This window comes from Rhopalosiphum padi, chromosome 1 (assembly GCF_020882245.1).
Source record: "Rhopalosiphum padi isolate XX-2018 chromosome 1, ASM2088224v1, whole genome shotgun sequence".
NCBI lineage: Eukaryota > Metazoa > Arthropoda > Insecta > Hemiptera > Aphididae > Rhopalosiphum > Rhopalosiphum padi.
The window spans coordinates 43,431,292-43,453,790 of NC_083597.1; the positions used below are offsets into that span (position 1 = coordinate 43,431,292).

The 22,499-nt window shown below is 27.0% G+C and overlaps 2 protein-coding genes across 2 annotated transcripts in view; one reads left to right on the forward strand and one right to left on the reverse strand.

Moving 5' to 3' along the window:
* LOC132931822 (zwei Ig domain protein zig-8-like) overlaps positions 1-22,499 on the reverse strand; it is a 251,725-nt gene that overhangs the window by 140,802 nt on the left and 88,424 nt on the right. The gene's annotated exons all lie outside the window — the stretch shown is intronic.
* On the forward strand, positions 8,237-11,190 carry LOC132918511 (uncharacterized). Its single transcript, XM_060979767.1, has 5 exons — positions 8,237-8,312; positions 8,433-8,531; positions 8,608-8,694; positions 10,062-10,294; positions 10,781-11,190. The coding sequence occupies exons 1-5, from the start codon at positions 8,237-8,239 to the stop codon at positions 11,009-11,011; spliced, it is 726 nt and encodes a 241-aa protein (XP_060835750.1). The 3' UTR covers positions 11,012-11,190.

Sequence of the window (22,499 nt, forward strand, 5' to 3'; positions counted from 1 at the left end):
ACAATATTCTATCTGAATATTCTACTATTAAATCCATATTGTAGTATACACTGAATTCATTCAATTTAAAATTGATTTAGTATTGAGTTATTATATTATAATACGTTCAAAGAACAATCGCAGAATTTAAATTTCTATTTTTTATCGAAATAAAATTTTAATAATTTAATAATAACGATTGCAATATTTAAATTTGATTATTATTAAAAAATAAATAAAAATAAGAAGAAGAAAAAGAGGTATGTGTCGCTAAATAAATCGTCATGTGTACGATTTCACTATATTATATTTCATTTGTTCCTATAATAAACAACTTATAGTAAGTTACTGTTATATGTTTCATTTTAATTTTAAAAATGTACAACTATTTCCTACCTCTGTCATACCGCGGAGGTCTGATACCTATAAACACTTTAAACGCTACACGGTCGCATGCGTACCACATTATTGATGGTATATACCTAAAATAGAGTTAGTTTTTCACATTCGTACACGGTAACGTGATTAGTTATGCATTAAACGAGTGTCGTAGTTTTCATCAATAACAATACGGTCGACGTGCGCATTAAACGTGTGGTGATATCGTACGAGTATAATATTTCTGTGCTGTGCTCAAAGTTAACATCTTAATTTTAATCTTATCAGTGTTAAATAAGTTTGGTCACGTAAAACGAATTTCCATCGTTTAAGTTAGTGTTCCGGGGCGTGTGCCAAAGAGCATGTGAAGTTATATCCATCTAATGACATAATTTAATATTTAAGTACTACATATTATATACCATACGGAGATATAAATTATATCCATAACAAACGAACACACGCACGCACATATCGTTTTATTATTAAATAGCACAATACGGCTCTTTTGCGTAACACGTGTAATTGATTTAATGTATGTCATTTATCCGGTACACAAGCAGCGTTTTATGACTAAAAAAAAAAAAAATATATAGATATACCAAATACGAACAACCTTGGAACCGATTATAAACGGAATCGATTTGGTTATTAAAAGAAAAAAAAAATAAACAATACAAAACAAAATAAACCAAGGCACTGCGGGGATGATTTTAACCGTCGACCTTTCCCCCCCCCGTCTAAAATAATAATATTCATTTGACGAATATGATATTATTATTATTATTATTGACGGTGATCAGATCGATTTATCGTAATGAATATAAAACATTTTATATTTATATATATATATACGTATATATCATTATATACGCGGCGTCGGCGAACGGGGTGCACGAGATAAAGAGGACGCAGCGATGTTGAAATATCGCGGGGCCGAGAATAGAGAAACAATCTATCAACTGGTGTGTGCACCCCCCCACACTGGCTGCAGTAGTTGCCATCACATCGTCGTCACCCGGCCGAATCGATGTCCGTAAAACGATATCAATCACGCGCTTTTCATCTTTTATTTTTTTTTTCCGTCCGCCTCTCCGCCGCCGACTGTCCCACGACGCACACCGCGCCCCGCCGCCACACGGCCCCGTGTCTGCCATTGTCAGATTTTCGAATGGAAACGATATTTTTATTATTTTCATTCGGTCATTTGCCACCGCCGCCGCCGCCGCCGCTTTATTGCGGTACGAAATAAGAATAAAAGGGAGGAAAAAAAACCGTATTTATCCTACACGCGTATATAATATTTTATACTCGCGTATGTATGAGTACGCGTGCGTGTCTGAGTGTTTGCGGTATAAGAAACCATAGACGGTATTTAGAATTCACCGGCGACGAGGTGGGGGGGGGGGTGGTGGTGGTGGCGGTTGTGGCGAGAGGGGGTGCGAGACGGGCTACGGTCGCAGCGGACAAAATAATTGCTCTACAGTCGTATATATTCTGCATGCTCGCGACTAATAGTGTGCGTTTTAGAGTTATGGCGATAACTCGCCGTCTTGAATTCACGTGCGCATACCCATATAATATACCGTATACCTACACACAACCACACACACATACGTCTGATAGATATAGACGCGTTACCGCGGTGATGCCGTTATCTGGAACGATATAGTTTCCCCGGCCTCCGCGAGAGACGTAAAACAACTGCAACGGTGTAAACCGTGTGCGCAGATAACGCGATGGCAATATCCTATACATCGCGCGCGTACACGCTAAAATAATATATAAACATTAAAATAACTAATTCGGTGTGCAGAATTAGACTGTGTTCTCTCTGTCGGGGTGGTATTAGCGAGCGCCTCTCAGGAAGTTCGGAAAACAATGAACGGGACCCAGGGGGGAAAGAATTTACCGGATCAGTTTTACTTGAATATAAATTTACGGCTGAACAAATAAATAATTATAACGACTACGTACCGTGAAAGTCATTATGAAATCAAATTTATGGAATGGTAAATTAAAATTTTTTCACCGTTACTGTGGTGTATGAATAAAATTATTTAGGTACTTGTTATGTGATAGGTATTATAAAAAAATAATAAATAAACTGAATTGCTTAGTCAAGAGCGTGCATAAATAATCATGCTTGTAGGTATAGGATATTATGGTATGATTAAAAAATAATATATCAGCACATCGATAGTTTTATGTGGTTATTAAATCTGGTAGTTTGTGTTATTATAATTTCACCGTTGCAATGAGGATAATATTCATAGAGTCGTTTATATAATTCTATATTAAATTATATAGTTCTCGACTAATACGGTATAAGTAGGTATGCGATCTTTATCCGGTTTCAACAGACCTGAAACTAATACACTAATACTTTTAGCATAATTACTATTATAGTTAATACCAAAATATTCCATTGCTTTAATTTTTTACTTAGACATCATTTATTTAGCAAGAAATTGAAATATCTAGTTCATCCTTTGAGGAGTCAAAAGCAGTATATTTTTTAGTTATTGGTTTGCTGTACAATAGGTGTCAGGTTGGTCACTATATTATAGATTTGTTCAATTTGTATTCCATAATCGATTATTCTATACGAAAAAACGATTATGAGCGAGACAATCTATCAGCCTATAATAGTAAGTGATATATTTTTTTTATTTAGCCGATAAACTCATTTAGTTTACTTTTAGTATACTATGATAGAATGATATATTTTTTTTCTAAAATATTGGATTTATTCTATTGTTAGTGTTTAATAATTAAAACCATACCATATGAACATATATCAAACAAATATTTAATGACATCTCTCTTAAAACAGTAAAAATAGATTTATGGTACCTAGCTAAAAAAAGATAAAAAAAACCTTAGATAAAAAAAAATATATTGCGTATAGTAAAAATGAATACCTATAAAACCTATATTATATTTATAATTATTTTATAACCTATAAAATATAAAAGTTTAAGTTTCTATGAATAATGCTTTTTAAGTATTTCACAAATTATTATTAACATAGGTACCTTTATTTATCGTTTAAAATTTAAATTAGTAATTTCGTCGAAATTGGAAGTTAAAATGTCCATAAAAAATAATTGTTTTTATACATTTTTTAGATTTTATGATTTCAGTACATTAGTTTATAAGTTTATTTATTTATAAGTAGCTCTACTTATAAAGAATCTTGTATAACATTTTCAAAACTTAGATTCATAAGAAAAGCTTTCATGAATTTTTTACTAGAACGTAGTTTGCAATTTTATTTTTAATATTTTTATACAGATATAAGAAAAACTTTTATGGAATCATATATTAAATTTTCAAAATTTTTCTTTTGACACAAAGCAATTTTTTATCGACATATTGAAAATTGTTCGTATAATAAAAATGATAATATAAACACTCGGTGAAAGTTTCAAGCATCTATTATTATTTTTTTTTTTTAAACAATAAAACATCAAAAATTGTTTGTGGATAAATAATTATTTTACTGTTGAATATTATTGAATGTCAAAAACATTTGAAAAAGCTCATTGATTTTCCCCTAAAATTTTTTTTTCATATATAGGTTAAAAAATTAATAATGAATCTTGTACTAAAAGGTATAAAAAGAAACATTTTCATGAATATCTAACTACAAAATAAATTAATAATTTTTGCTATTTTTATGAATTTTTTCAAAATTCTAACTTTAAACCTGTATAAACAAATATTGTAACTATAGACTTTAGGTATATTTTATTAAGAAATTATGCGCTTTGTATTAAATTTCAAAGCGTTTCTATCCAGCAAATCATTTTTAACATTATTTATAAAAAAAATTAAAATATGATATGTCTATAAATAGTTCAAAATTATCCAAAATTATCGATAATTTTATTGTAAATACAAATCAATAATACTAACATTTGACGGAAAATTTAAATATCTACGATTATTCGTAATCAAGTTACATTAAAAAAACAAAATCGATTTTGTTGAAAATGGAATTTACATAAAAATCCCAGTTTTTCTTACTTTAATTTTTTGTTTGTTTTTCCTGATTATATAAAAGTACTATGCATTTTAAAGTTGACATTTTTTTAAAATATAAACTAGATATAATTTTATAGTAGAAACTATCTCATTTCTGAAAATTGAAGTATTTTATAAGCAGCTTGTGGACTCATAACTCACAACTTATAACTCATAAAAAAAAATTACATCATGAACCTTCGCTCAAAATCTAAAATTAGGGGAAAATGGGAATTTTTGTATTATGTAAAATTAGTTTATAATAAAAAATGTTTTCTTATTTTGTAATAATTCAAAAACAAATAACGGTAAATACTATCAACTCCGCTCAAATTAATTTTTATAAGTAGATATTTTGTCATTGAATTCAAATTTAAACACAATACATGTATTACATTCAGATTACAATGATGCTTATTGTAAAGTTGGCATATATTGTACGCATAATGTTATATTGTTTGTTACAAATTTATAGTAGATAAGTTTAGCTTAGTAGTTTAAGCGGGAAAAATTGTAATTTTCTCACAGAAAAATTAAAGCTTAAGATTTAGAACAATTATACTGTGAAAATGTGAAGACACTAACTTTATAAAATGTCCTCATAATTCTTTAAATATAGACTACATTATTATGTATATAGTTGAATATTTTTATTTGAAATATTATGTAAATGGCATTTACAAATGAATAAATTGTCCGACAAATAAAATAAAATTCAAAAAAGTTTCTCCAAATGTCAGATATGTTCACAAGGCAACATTGAATGATGAAAATAGAGTCAACAATACAACTGAGGAATGGAATCATATCCAATCAAGTAGGTCATAACCATCCATCCATATGGATTTAAATAAAAACTGTAGTTGTAGTAGATACCAAAATAAAATAGTAAAATTTAGTAACTACCTATACAACGAACAAAAAAATAAAAATAAAAATATATAACTGTAAAATTACATAAAACGGATTTCTGACTACAATAAGGAGAACATTTTTTTAATTTTTTAGAACTATTTTTATAATAAAATAGCATTATTAACACTATCAAATATAAATATTAAATTATTTGTAAGATTATTTATATACTTCATTATTTTTATATGTTACCCATGTACTATTATTGTATTATGATTTTTCGATTTTTCATTCTAATTTTTTATAATAAATATTGTATTTTACAGATAGGTAATTAACAAATATTATAAAATAGTACAATTTATAGATTTACAACGTGTAGATTTTTTCTAGATTTTTTCCGAAATGTTTATAATGATTTATCAATTAGAAGTGATAATACTAAAAACTGTGTTCTGACTTCTTGGAAATACATATTAGCTTGAACATGGATCTCTCGATATTATTCAATTAGAGCAATTGAATAAAAAATAAGAAACATATATTTTTTTTTTAGATTACTCATTTGAGCGTTGAACTAATGACTTAGTTGAATATACTTTATTCATATGGATGAAATATGGAGTTGTAATGTACACATCCAATTACTTAATGGATACATCCCGATGACTGAATGGAGTTGTTATATCTCATTGGTTAAACTAATATTTCACGTTAATTTGGAATTATATTATATTTCATTTTTAATTTTGACGTTAATGGTACAACTTAGAATCTGATTTTTATATAATATTAAAACAAAACTATTATTAAAGACTATATTAAAAGATTAACCGATACGAAATATGAACATATAAGTAATTGGTTAAGACTTAGAACTTTAAGAATATAATAATTGAATAGATTCTTCGTAGTTGATAATTTAAACAATACTATCATAAGTTATAACCATAATTAATTTAAGTTTCAACTCGAACAGTTCAATATATTAATTTTAGTTCAACATTAGTACATAGCTGAATGCGTATGAACCAGTATTGAACCTCTGCGTGAATATAATATGTAGTGAAGTTTTAATAGTTCTATAGACAACAGTAAGAAACATTAAAATATGCGCTTAAATATAAAATGGACCAAATAAATTTGCCCGTAAAACTATTTAGTTAATTATAGCATAGAAACTTTAAAAGTATTTTCCAAATTATATATTATGAATTATAATAATGTTTTTTTTTTTCAATAATATTCTTACAAAATACCTAATTGATAGGTATAGTTTTTTCGTAATAAATTTACGAGAAATTTAGAATTTAAATGTTCACAAAATATAAATCACACTTATACAATACTAATTTATAATAGCATTTTATAATTTTGTATACATAATGTAATTTTAAAAATATTGTATTTTTTTTTTTTTTTGTGAGTAAAACACTTATAAAAGTAACACATGGTTCTCTTAATTTAATCATAACATAGTTCAAAAATACAAGATCACATTTTTTTTTATAAGCATTTAAAGTTAAATTTGTTAGAAACCATAGAAATACGTAAATATTTTGTCAGAAATTCATAATTTAAACCCCTAAGACTTGAAAATATAATCCAGGAATCTCCTTAGGTTTTTTTTTTTACTGGAATTGAAAAAAAAGTTTACCTTATAAAGCCATATAAATTGTTTATATGCAATATTGAAGTTAGTTTTTATAATATTGGGTATTCAATAGTAGAGTAATTAATTTTCAAACGATTTTCGTCTTTTTTTTTAATTTAAAAATGTTTAATGTAGAAATTTAAAAGATTTCACTTTTGCTTAAATTTTAATTTATATACATAATTATACATAATTATATTTTAAGAAATATTAATTTATTTAAAGCTATTACGTAGTTGCATCACGAACCCATATCCTAACCGTTCTATAGTAAGACAGTAAATTGACTTGAAAGTCAATAATATAATAGTATTTGATAAGGCGATTTAATATAATTAAAATAATTAATAATATAGTAAACTTGTGATTTTTGCAAAATATAATTTAGGCTATTCTATTACTAACAGTAAAACAAATCAGTATGCAATTGGAAATATAAGTAGTGCTATTGGATTCTCTGTTCATTCAAGTCGTCAATCTATGTATCAATTATGTTACTTAATGCTTTATAAATATTGTAAATATTAATGCATAGATATTAATATATTTCCTGAATTTGTTTTATTTTTTAATGTTTCTGATTGACCTTATATTTTTTTAGAATTTGCATAAATTATTATTTTTGTTCAGTATAGTCGATTTATTATCTCAAACCATATAGGTAGAAAATACCTCAATAAGCCGTACTTGTAACATTTATATCAGACTACAATTCTACAATAATAATTGTACCTGACATTTATGGTATACAGACATAAATCTATTGGAACTTTGAACACGTTAGTACCTATATGATTGATCTAAGCATGAGTGTTATGTTAAAAAATTTTGGGAACTTATGAAGTAAGTAGTCTCTCCAAAACTCTGTAAGTTACTCTATTAATTTAATAAATTGCAGATAGTAGTATCTTAATGCTATACCTTATTATAATTGAGAATATTTATTTTTTAAATGTTTTTTACATTATTAATACAATTCATAGTGACTATCTTCCTATTATTAAATTCAAATTAATTAATATGGAATTAAATTTAAACGGTAGTACATTGAACATTGTAACGATAAATCGATTTCAATTAAAAATTACAATAATCACTTATTGAAGTCACCAAAAATCAAAGTTACATTTTACGTGCTAAATATAATTATATTTAGCATCATTTTTAAATCATATTATACTATCATTAAAATATACTTTGTAAACAACGAGTATTTATGGAAACTAAACTAGTAAACATAATGTCATAACTTATAATAATGCTGTGATAAATTTCTATTGGTATCAAAATTAAAGTAATTATGTTCTAAGAGTTTAATTTTAAAAATATTTCCAACAAATTATGTGTTCACGGAAACCATGTATATCTGATCATGACGTATCGTCCTACATTAATGAAGACATAAATTCTAATTCTAGTAATAAATTTAGCGAACATATTATCAACATTAAACTTAAGTTATTTTTACTCCAGTGATTCTTGCATTGTTGAGCTATTGAACTCGAACAACAATTACGTTCATTATAATTTATTTCAGCTTTAGTTCGGAAGTTCAACGAAAACAGCAAAACGTCCGTTTGTTTGACTTATTTTGATGGATCAGCCTACGCAAAAAGACCTAAAGCTCGTCTAACAAGTATTGAAAAAATATTTATTTTACAAACCGACTTTATTGATATACTGTAATACTTGAGTTTTTGAAAATATTTTAGAACAAGTCGGCAAGAAACCGTTCGTCGAGAGTTCCGACACAAATATCCGACACACGATTACTAAATGTAAAACATGTGGTGACAATGGTAAACAATAATATTATCTATGCACGATTAAATGTGTAAAACTATTTATAATCCGCATGTGGATTGTTAATATATTATAAATTAGGTCCGTGTATTATTTATGCGAGTTGTTCCTACACCAATGTTATGCTTTAAAATTGCATTATGCTGACCTGTTTAATATTCAAGTTTTAATTTTCATTGGTTCAATTAACCATTACATAATATTATTCAGCGATATCCACTAATAATGCGATGGTCAATGAATGTAAAATGGTTTGTGTGTAATACCGTGTTATTTACTTATTATGCATACCGTTCTTCATACCATAATTATATTAGTATTGAACCGAGTTCCGATAGATAGACAATATTTTAGTTTACAATAATAGGAGATTGTCGTTTATGTTACATATTTTATTTAATAACTTTAAAATTGAACGTAACAAATTCGAAATGTAAGTTATTTCTAAAAAAAAAAACGCAATAGTAATCATAATAGATATCAATATTAATTATTAACATTCACCTAAATTACAATAATAAACTCTTTTTTTTTTTTGTTATAATTTTGTTGTTATTTGAAGAACGTATAAATCGGTTATAAAAGAGCTTAAATATATTATGGAGTACAGCAATATGCAATATTCATATAATATCTATGTAAACTTTCATTGAATTTTGAATTTTTTTTTTAGTTTTTAATTAATCGAAAACATAAATATTTGTTAAATAATAATTTCTATTGATAGCTTGTAACAGCTACTTTACCATATTGACCATATTGCGAAATTTAAGTTCATATATTTATTTCATAAAATGAGCAAATTATTGTAAAACATGATAAAAAAATAATAATATACCGATGCTGGTGTAGTATACTGCTTGAGACGTTCGACGTTTAGTTATTACTTATTTAGATGTGTTGCCGTAATAGATAGAAATAACCCTTTATTAAAATACGTAATTTAAATAACGCTAGAAGGATTTCGTTAGCAAAGAATGCCATCCAATTAACTTTTGGGTGCACTGGGAATGAAACTTTTTGTATTAACACTCGATGGACGCTTTCGTTTTTTAACGTCAGTTAGTGGTGGAGCACATTATTATGGATGAATCTCAAGGACCAAAGAGCAAACATTTTCTTTTCACCAACCCACCGACTGAACGAACAACTATCGTATCTTTCGGAGAAAGTTTCATTTTTAATTTAAAACTTTTGCGCTCGAAATGCTGAAACAGTTAAATCGAAATCATTTTGGTGTATTCCACGGGCGGGTTAGTTCGGGGGAGGGGCCTCGAGAAGGAGGAATACAGTGAGCTCTGACCACATCACAACGGTTTAGCATGTTAACTAATCTCTAGCGTTTTTCTATCACACGTTGCAGCGAACCAGAATTCCAGTGAACGTAGAGCCAAGTCGGCGATCGACGTGTCAGAAGCCTTACCGGCTGACGTGTGTATGCAGATGGTGGGCGGACGAGTACGTGAAATATTAGACTTATTGGCCCGGTCGGACAACGACATAGGATGTGAGGAAGCCTGTAGGTTGCAGAAACTGTTTAAATCAGTGATCCGAGCACTCGACGACTTACGGAGCGCTTGCTGTAGACCAGGCCAGGTAAATATTCCAATTTTCTTACTCGTTAGTTTAATACGTTTCGGTCGCACCATCAGTCATTTAAACGACCGATTAGAATTAAATGCGTTTTCGCGAATAACAGCATACCGCGGTATCTCATCATTTTTATGATCATTTTATCGCGGTTGTCGTCGAGTGTGACGAGAACAGCGGATACAGCGATGTATAGTACGTAGCTTTTCTTAAAAAGGTCGAATTTTTTTATTTACCTATAATAATATCTATAGACGATTATAATACTGTTACATATTATACTATCGTTATCACGTTGTTCCGTTTTAAATGTGCACTGTTATTCGTTTTATCTTTATTTATTGAAATGCGAAAGAAGAAAAAAACCATTACCTATATCCATCATACTCTGTAGTCATCCATAATAGAGGATAATAGATAAATTACAAGTATACGTATATCGTATATCCGCCGAACGACTATTAATATTACTGCGCGTTCGGTCGTTTTTAGAATACAATAACTACGTTGCGGAAGTCTCGCAAAAAGGCCGCTCGGCTATCCGGCGCCGGTTCGGAGACGTCCTTGTCGGATGAAGTTCTGATGTGCAAACATTCACACAGTGTTTGCAATCAATGCACCGGTTCGGTCAAAACTAACTTGGAGACATTAATAAAAGCCGCTGCCAATTTCGGGTGCTTGTACGGTTATGCGGTCAACTCGGACGTAGTGAACATACGTTAAGAGTACGTATTATTTAATATTATAAATTAATATGTTAACCCCCAGTCAAAAGTACTCAGTATAAATACTACCAGCTACCTGCTACTTCCATCTACAGATTTAGAAAATCCTATGGGACAACTGTGTTTACGTACCTATTATAAGTCCATCCAGTGTTTAATAATAAAATCTTCAGTTTAAATGTCTATAAAAATTCTTTGAGTATTATGTATTTGATATAATAATATGTAAAAATAAAATAATAATAAATAATAATATATAATAAATTAAATTCAAATATTAATATGATATTGTATTTTGAAATACACATTTTAACCATATAATATGTGCATATATAAATAATACATCTTTTCTTAAAAAACAGAATCATTTTCTATCTTCTACTTATATGATTTATGAATTTATACGTGTAAATAAGTATATTTTATGCATAACTTCATTATTGATTTTACCCTAAGAGTAAATATTTACAATTATAATTTACGAACCATTAAAATTAAAGGTTTTTTTTTTAATTAGATTATTTTATTTTTTTGTTTTTAAATAAAACAAACATTATAATAAAACATTTGGTGTGGTGTTTATTTAAAAAAATGTTATCCAATTGTCACGATCTTTCGAACAATGACCCGTGTATGTTTTTTTTTTATTATTATTCTAATCGATTACAAAATCCATGAGTAAACCCTTTTGTATACGGCTTTGCCTTTTTCATCTCCGGTCACCATCATTATTTTTCTTTTGTACTGATCTCTTTTTTTTCTTGTGTTCTCTTCCGTCCATATACTTCTCTCTCACCCTTTCTTTCACTTTATCTCTTTCTCTTTCCATCTCTCTATCTTTTTTTTTTTTTTAATGCTCAGTTTACTTATATCGATTTTGGAAAATTTCCAGACACTCCACATGAATTGGGCGCTTCCGTATAAATGTGTACGTATATACACTGAAGCACATACCCCTAAGGGATTTCAGTTCGCTAAAGGGTCCGAAAGAAATCCTTTTAAAGCGCAATAAATTTCGTGCAGATAGCTAAAAACATCCACGAAATGAACACATACTCATAATTCCCGAAATATTATGTTGCATTCCGTGTGGATTACCACTTAAATTTATGCGAAATCGAAGTATTCACTGTTCTCAGGTTTGCCGTGTATGCAGCACCTCAGACATTGATTATTTAAAACATCCTGAAACTCTGGACCATTTATCAAAGTAGGTATGTCTTGTTAAATTTTGTCGCAAAGAATAACCAGAGAGTAGCGTAAGTTAGGTTAGTAATAATAATAAATATATTATAAAACTTTTTTTATGACGTCTGTAAAAACCGTAGATGTTTGAAAAACATGTGCCTTTATGTTTCAAAAAGTTGTTTTAGTTTTTAGAGTTAACATTATAAACTTTGTAGAATTTTACATGTAACTCATTTTCAATAAATCGAAAATAATATTTTTATATTCCAATAAGAATAAACCACGCATCTATTTTAACGAGTGCGTCCTAATTTATAAGTTATTTACATAAAATAAAATGGTTCAAATATTTATGCACCAAAATACAAGTAGTATCAGATATAGCCTACAAAATATGACTTATTTTCTGACAACGTGTGAAAAAAAACTATAATATTATATTTTCAAAAAAAACCTCTTTATTGATTTTCCAATATCCATACCGTATATTATTACGTAAACACATTTATAATATTATTTTGATTTTCTACACACAGTTCGTTTTAAAATATTTCTAATGTGATTTGATTATATTTAATATTAATAGTTATTAAGTTGTATTTTATTTATTTTTATGTGAATACAATATTTTTAATCCATTTGTGATTAGTAATATATAACACGAGATACTAATTGTATTTATTCCATACATAAATCATATACAGTTACAACTGTAACGTATGAAAGTAGGTAGGTACTTAATATCATCAGTGTGTATCGCGATCGGTTAGGACATCAGTCATTTTCTGCGTAATGAAAATTTGCGTTGTATTGTCGATCTTTAGATCTTATTTAAAAATCACATAGACAAACGTGAACAATTCAACATATTATTGTTTTTTTTCGAAGAACAGCAGATGGCTATATGCTGCTAAATCTCAATTTTAAAAACAATAACAATAATCGTGTCTATACGTAATATAATTTATAATCGGAATACATTTTAAAACACTTTTATTTGAGTTTACCGTTTTAAAATTGCACTCCTATGGAGCTTTTACACTGTTAGTCCCAGTGGATGTTAATTTGAACGAATATTGACCAACACTTTTGTGTCAAAGCTTATCAGTGTTGGTTAGCCGACAAAATGTAATTTTCTGTGAATTTTATTTACTAACCCACTAAGGCATTCCAAACACGTAGAACGACTGGTAACTTTTTTTCCCTTCCCTCTCACATTCCATATGACTGAGCCAAACATAGGAATGACCTCTAATATGTGTCGGGCACACAGAAAAAAGCGTAAAAATGCTTTTCTCTTTATGGTTTCCAACAAAACGGTCACAGTTAGTTAAACAGGATAGATAAAAAAAAATGGTAATATATTTTTGTTTATATTTGTGTGTGTTTGTTATTACAGAAAAGAAACTTCAGATGATAAGCAATACTGTAAAGATAACGACACACTGAAAGGTTCGAGTAACGTTTTTTTTTTACGAATGAGTTATTGAGGCAATTCCAAAATTATTTATAATTTATTATTTTAAATGTTAAAAAAAAAAATCTCAACTCATAATACTCATAATACGAGTATTTACATAAATAATTATCATTTTAATAAATAATAAGTACCTATATAATTATTTGCAAAATATTTTTTATATAAATCGTGCATTTTAAATTATTTTATCACAACTATAATAATGAATAATAAAATATAATAATACTATACAATTTGTATCAAAGTATAATTATAACTATTTAGTTTAAATCTTATTATTTAGACTATACTTCAATTACATATTATTCGATGGAACATTTTATGCGTAAAAGTATAAAATAGTAAAATGTAAAAATAAAATGTATATGAGCTGTATTTTATACTTTTACTTTTTGAAAGAAAAATTCAATACAACGCATGATAAATATTTTAAATAATTAATGCAATTATAAATTATAATGGGGTTTATTTTTATATGTCAAAATATTATTTTTTATTATATGTATTATATTTACATTATAGTAGGTACCTAGTTATAATAGGTATTTTAAGTCATTCTAAAATAAACCGAAACAATCTCGTGAATAAATTCATATTTCACGTGATTCAACAATACCGCAAACAATAGTTTTAACTAATGTGTTTTTAATGTATGTATGTTGTACATAAATTCAAACAAACTTGTATTATAATAATAATATGATTTGTCTACAACAATTAAAACTCCATATAACAACTTACATATCATCTTTTGTGATTACAATTATGTTCAAAAATACAAATAAGTTTCTTCAGAATGAATGTTATATGTTTCTTTTTTAAGTCATAAATAATAAGATAATGATGAATTTATGTATATTGTATTATATCCTGTGTTGATGTATTCTGTATATTTTTAAAATTAGTACACAATACACATGATAAAAAAAATAGTTCTAAGAATGTGTGTGTCTGTTATATATTATTAATATGCCTACGAAACGCCAACTTCGAAAAAGTAAGGAAAAAAGTATAAAATAGAGAAAAAGAACTGGAATTCTAAGATATTGGATCAAGTTAGAGAAGAAAGAAAATAATAAACGCAATAGAGGTCGACGTGCGTCAATGGGGAATGATGGGCCATCTTCTAAAAGATGACGAAGAATGTATCACATTAAAATCGATTCTGAACGTGATTGAGAGACATAAACCATAAGAAAAACCAAGGAAAATAAAGCTTAACATAATAAAAGAGGAAGTAGAATGTTTTAAAATGTTTAATTAAATTTAAAAGAAAAAGAGTGATCATATGGATGACATGTAGCTGTGAATGAATATGTTTATGTGACTATTAATTTGCATGACAAACATTATGGATAGAAAGAATAAGAATTGCGTAGAATGTAGATGGACTGATGGACTGACTGGAGCATTTTTAAAAGAGAACGACGGTCACGGGTTATTGCTTTAAATATCATGTTGCTAATTAAATATTATCAATAAATTCATTACATCAAATATTTATCTATAGTAATAATTTAATGACCTTTCCAATTCATAAAATAATATTTCTTTGAATAATACAGTTTTATTGTACAGTTCATCTTAGTACTCGGAAACAGTTACGATTTTATTAATATATTACATTTATTGATTTTTACTATTTTAGTCTCTTCTTAAGGATACTTAATAATAATCATTTTTCATAATATTCAACAATTTATATTGGCTTTATGACCTTAGAAAATCAATAAGTATTTGTAATTGAACGTAACATTGTCAATGTTCAAGATGTTCAACATAAATAGGATATTATAATAAAAAGTTAAAAACTGTTTCACCAATATGTATAATATACACATTGTTTTATAGTAAACGTGAAAGATCTTAGACGTGCTAATTTAAAACGATTCCTCAGCGTTCTATCAAAGCACTTCAATATAATTATTTTAGTTCACAAATTAAATCATAATTTCATACTAATTTGGGATCTTTTTATGTCACAAATCTTAAATTACACAAAAGTTTAGAAGTATCATAAACGGTTAATATGTATGCTTTATATCATTGATGAAGTTACATTATGATTTTTAAAACATTATATTGTGCTTATTGTTGTAGCTAATTTTGAATAATCCAAACTCTGCTTGCAACCATTTTTTTTCAAATTCGCAATTTTATGACAGCATTTGAATTAAATTCGAAATTATCATATTAATTTCATGTCTCAAGTATTAAAATGCATTAATATAAATAAGAATCATATCAAAAATATAATTTATTTTGTAAATATATTATATGTTTTTTTGACTGGTGACTATTTTTCAACATCGTGGTGCTCTATTATTTTTGATTGTAAGATAATTATTGCAATATAATACATATGAATGTACGGCATACTATATACATATAAATAAACGTCACTCAGCCTTTGCATGATGACAATAACAAGAGTAGGATAAATTATGCATACATAATATATATATATTTATAAAATAATACTTAACAAACATGTTTATACATATTGTATATTATTCTTTTATTTGCATAAAACGTATTCATTAATATATAATATCTATTCCTTGAGTTGTGTGCTACGTCATGTAATAATAAAGTGGCGAGGGAAAAAATTATCATATTTTTTGTAAACACATACTTTTATACGACGACGCAACGTAGACAATTTAAAATAATTGATGGAAAAACAAACGAAATAGTTTAACATGACATTTAGTCAATATAATATGCATCACAATGCGAGTTAGTTCCTAGGAAGCCGGTGTGCTGGCGGCTTTCAGGTTCGAAGTCGGCTTAGGGTGCTTCGCTATCCGATATTGTTGTCTTACAAGCTCCCTAGCCTCTTATTCTTACCCTTCAGCTGCGGGAACAGACAGTTCCCCGCCAGCTGCACCTCCGTCCACTCCTTCTTCACCAGTGTCCCTATATCAGGTAAGTCCAGCTAGCCGTCCTCAACTCGGTATTCACGGACAGATACTTCGAATTCAACAGCGTCGGATACTGTATTTTACACTGGCTTATTTACAATGACTTCTTTAGTCTTATATGTGTCATATGGGCCTGCTGCAAATAATCCGGCGGTGAAACGGTTGCGGCGAATTGGCTGTGGCGAAATGTCCGGGTTTGGTATGATACCAAACCGTTTTCAAGTATTTTTGAGAAATATGATATAATGTGATTTGTAAGCATTTCTTTTCAAGTACCGTGTACAAGAAAACAACCCCAAGTACAATTCCAATAATAATGTATACAAATGACGTTTGGTGTATCACTCTGAATCTGAAAATATGTGTGGTAAAAACTAACTGAATAACCTGAAATGAACTGTTAAATAAGCAATAATAAAAGATAATTATTTATTTTTACAACGGTAACTGCAACATATAATAAACACCGTTTATTAAATTTTAAAGATTTTTTGGTGCCAAATTTTTTTATAGGCACTTCTAAAAAAATCGAATATTTAAATTGTCTATACGTAACTTAAAAAAATTCAAAATATTTTGAAAATTTAATCGTATACAGATAACACCAATATAAACAACATTTGGTGAAAATTTCAAGTATTCGCAATGATTAATTTTTGAGTTACAGCAAAATAAAAAAAATTATTTACTTTTGACCCCCTCAAAGTGTCAACTAGATTCATTTTCCTTTTCAAAGAAGGGCTGAAGTAAAAAATCAAAGCACTATTACTACTCTAAAACGTGACGACAAACACAGACACAGACACAGACACTCCGTTCAAAATCTAAAATATTTAAAAATAGACATATTTAGTAAGAAATTCATATTTATGAGTATTATCCCAAGTAGTAGACATGACCATCATAAAAAAAAATATTTGTGTTTTAAATACCTGTTTTTTTTTAAAATAAGAGCTTTGTAGCTTATTATAAGACAATACTTAATTATTTCATATATATAAAGATTTAACATGTTTTTCTCTATTTTAATCTGATGGTTTAATAAACGACTATTTAAAATACATTTATAAATGTTACATAAAAATAAAAATTAACATTATTAATAACCTACTCGGAGTAATTAATAGTTATTAATTAGAGGTATAAATATAATCATTATACGAGTATTATAAGTGACTATTTCGATATGAATGGCTTTATATACTGTATTATTACTATAAAAGTTACAATAATTCAAACAAAATACAAATCGCAATTACTTATTTATGAATGTTGTATTGAAAGTTTAATCAAACTTCTCGAATCGAAAGATACATTTGGATCGTAAATAATCAATTTTTAAATTAAAAAATGTCTTAAGTTATTTTAAGAGTTACTGTATTTATTTGGTAATTATAATAGCATATTTAATTTTATTTAATAAACCCAATCAAAATCTGTTTGAAAAAAAATGTAATTATCAAAATACTGCTTAGATTATAAGTGAAGCGAATGTATTGATTTTAGAATGATAATACAAGTATTTGTGTGTGTTTGTTTTTACTTTTTTTCTATTTGTCATCATCTTTTAGGACATTAAAAATACTTCAACTTTTTTTTTGTTTTGTTAAGATTTTTGGTAGCAAATTGGAACTAAACGGTGTTTCGGGGGTCAAAAGAAAAAAAATAACTATACAAAATTAGAAATAATGCGAATTTTTACACAAAACCTGCATTTTACAAAATCGTTTTTATTTTTTATGGTATATTTGAAAACAATTTCAATAAAGTCTTGACATTTTTACCAAATATTTATATTAGTATTAACTACTATAATATACCTAACTTTCTAAATGTTTGTAAAATTTAAATAAACTTTACATTTTTTATTTTTTTTTTATATATAAATATTTATTTCAATATTTACTTGATCAAAAAGCTTAGATATTTAATAAAAGGTTTCCCATAAGTCCTTATTATACCTATTTAAAATATTAAAAATATACATTATACAAATAACAATGTTTTTTAAATTATTTAAAAGCTTCAATAAGGTAAAAAAAGTTCAATAAAAGCTTCAAAATAAGTACATTATTGATATGGTTTTTTTTTTTAAATCACGAATATTTGTAAGTAATTTATTCGCTAAAAATTAAAAAAATGTTCAATTTTTATAGCTCAAGATTGAAAATTTACTAGAAATTTCTCATAAGTAATTCATAATATAGTAACTAAAAACCTATAAAATATAATATAAAGACGATTTTTTTTCACAGACATTTTAAGTTGTATAATAATATTGCTGCGAATGCACACAAAAATTAAACAAAAAAATTATCTTTTAATATTGATATCTCTAATAAGATAACATTAGACCTTGTAATTTTGAAATAAAAGTAAAATATATTTTACTATATTATAAAGTATAATATTGAATACCCATAAAAAAGTTAACTGTTAAAACAATATCAAGTTAAAAACCACTAAGCCAAAATATCAGCCTATCAGAACAGTTAAGTGTTTTCATTATTTAAATGCCAAGAAAGCCAGGAAACAGCCATATGAGGTTAAGAAAAACCGGGTAAATTGGCTCGTGTAATGATACACGGGATGCTGTTTGAACTTGGCATGGCGCACTGCCGTATGCTCCGATATAACGTCTCGTAAGAGATATTATAATTATACTATATCTATACATTATATTATATTATGTGAATATTTTATTGTACACACTACTTACACATGCTATGCATTTATATGCTGAACTCACTTCTATTCGTTACAACAACTCTTCATTTTATATTATTTATTACTGACTATACAATATACTATATCGATTATTACCACGGCATTGTAATCGGTAAAAACTATTAAATGCGTGTCCCACGTCCGTCGGTGTGTGACATAATTATAATAAATGTCTTACAAAGTTTTAGATTCGCAATAATTAGGGTGTGATTTGGCGAAACTAACGATTGAATGATTAATACGATAATATTATAGGCATCATTATATAGGCTGAGTAATCATTTATTGGGACCAACTAAACTAAACTTAAGTTCGATATCGTAGGTCTTGAAATGGTAATTTTATATACGCAATAGCTATAATGGTATAGTTTAACATGCAAAACCGAGTATGATTGCGGTATCGCAATATTACCAATAATCGATAATAAGAATTTCATACAACATAAACTTTTCTTTTTTTTTTTTTTTAATACATTATATATTTAATGGACAAATAATGGTTTCCAAGTTGGAAACTGAACCTTGCGCAGAAACTCGGGGTGTTTTGTCGAAGGTCCGTATATCACTTAGAGAAAGTTTTGCAACGCTTCAGTTTAGCAAGTTAAAAGGCACACCTACACTACATTCTCTTGCTCTCTCTCTCTATCTCTCTCTCTCTCACTCTCTCTCTCATTATTTCTCTACCACGCTCGCTCGCTCTATCACTGCCCCCCTTTTAAGCCTTCCCAACGTTCTATCCGTCTCGCTCTCACCCTCTCACTGTCCATTTCTATAGGTGTACAATATCAAAGGTTGGGTCACATACGTGTCGGCAGTCCTGTATAATAGGGCTATTCGGAATATAATACAACCGTGTTGATATAGAGGAATAGGGGAAAGGGAATTATTATACTATACCTAATGGCGTATTCGCCTGTGAAATCGAAGACTGGCTTTCAATGGAGTCTCAGTTATTATTGTATTCAATACAAATCATAGTTTAAAGCGTTTTTCGTTTACAGTTTTATTCAAATAACATAATACTAAATATATTACACCATGTGGAAATTTACATTGTAAATATGTTTTAATGTAGGTATCGTCAAAATCAAAACAAATGTGCGCCGTAAGCGCTCACATATTGTATTCAGAAAGCTAAAACACGGCTTTTTGAACGGCCAATAGGCCCGAAGAGAAATTTTGTAATCAAATTGTTGTGTATCTATTACGATACAAAAACTATAATATAATGCTTCGTTATTTATTTTATATTACACTACAGCAGTAAACCTTAATTAATTAATTAATAGAAGATACATTATTTAGCAAATTAAATACATAATATAAAATATACATTTAGTAATTAACTGATTACTAAGTATGGACATGTAAAAAACTTGAAATGTATTATCTGTATTTTTAAAACAATTCTATTATAGTAATATATTAATTGTAAATAGTCAAATATGGTTAAAGTTTGTCTAATTTAAATTATAATACAACACAACAAAATTATTTATTGGGGCCACTGCTGCAAAGGGTAAATCTAATAATCTAATAATAATCAATACATTAACAATATTCATAAGTATAAAATTACTTTATAAGTTTATTAAATTATATTTACGATTATAATTTAAATATAATTTAATTTGTATTTAAAGAAAAGAACATTTTAAAAACGTGACGTAAATACGAAAATAGGTAAATATGTTATAAAATTGACATAACGTATAAAATAAATAACAGCACCTGGGCTTTAAACCAAAATCTCATTTTTAATACCATCAAGGCCATAGTTTTTTAGTTGGTTATTTTTGTAGTTAAATACTAATTAAAAATTAAAATCAGAAAACAATATTAAGATATGATGTTACAATAAATTATTTATTCAAAGTATGAAAGTTTTTTCCAAACATAAACAATAAATATATACATATATTATATAGAAAAATGTATTGTTAAATGTGTTGATTTATTCAATCTTAAATGCACACGAATACGTAAAATGATATATTAATTCGTAATTTGTGTATATATATTCTTTAATAAGCTATTTAAGATATTTATGTTTAAAATTAAACTTATCTCATAATAATAAATCGGCTACTAATACGTAAAGCTTTATAAGCACTGAATAATATAAAATCAATCTAATAGATTATTTACATTATACCTATTACGCAAATATTTACATAATTAAATTATAATTGATAGGCGTCTTGTATAGGTACTTATAATGCAATTATAAATCATCCAATTAAAAAATAAGTAAGATTTTGTTTATTTGTACAGGTATCAATTAATATGCATATTTAAATTACAATAAACATTTCAAAAATATTTAAAATAATAATTTAATAATAATAAAAAATGTATAATGCATACATATTTGGTACAGTTACTAATAGCTTATCAATATAAATATTTTACTTCGAGTTTAAAAATAAATTCATTTTTTAAATTTGGCAAAATAAATGTTGTAATAAATCACTAAATTATAGTTAATTGTTATTTTTATTGCTTTATATAATTAATAATTATAAATCAACGTATAATGTTAGGTATTTGTGTTATCATTATTTCACAAAAGTATAAACCATTTTTATGTTTTTTAGTATTTAGATGGATATCTGGTGTAATTTATACACAGTACCACATTTAGTTTGATGTTCTGTTTACTAATTTAGTAAATATTATAAATAAATGTATTTGAATAATAAAAATGTTACAATAAACATTTTAAATTTATATAAAATTTATATTATAATCGATAGCTGTATTTGTTTTATTTACGATATTAAAAGTAATTAAAAACTATTGTGTTTGTTATAATACATTTAATTTTATAGAATTTACAAAATTTTTAGTAGTTAGATTGAATATAATGGTATAAATTAAAAGTTAATTATGTGGGTAATAATTTTTATCACGAAAATGCACATAATAATAATATAATACAATTAAGTGTCAAGTGATGTATGTTTAAATTAAAACTTTGAAATTCCATCTATTTTAATTTGTTTTATAATTCCTATAAAATGATGTAGCTATTTCAAACACGTTTCGATCATAAATCTATTATACTGTAAATTATACATTGTTGTTATGACCGCTATTGTTATTTTATGGATAGATACATTTTAAAAATACGATTTTCAAATACCATCTATTTTAATTTTCACG

Coding starts and splice junctions, on each gene's coding strand:
- LOC132918511 (XM_060979767.1), top strand. CDS start 8,237: ATGTGTTCACGGAAACCATGTATATCTGATCATGACGTATCGTCCTAC. Junction 8,313..8,432: donor AGACATAAATTCTAATTCTA/GTAATAAATTTA, acceptor AATTTATTTCAG/CTTTAGTTCGGAAGTTCAAC. Junction 8,532..8,607: donor ACCTAAAGCTCGTCTAACAA/GTATTGAAAAAA, acceptor AAAATATTTTAG/AACAAGTCGGCAAGAAACCG.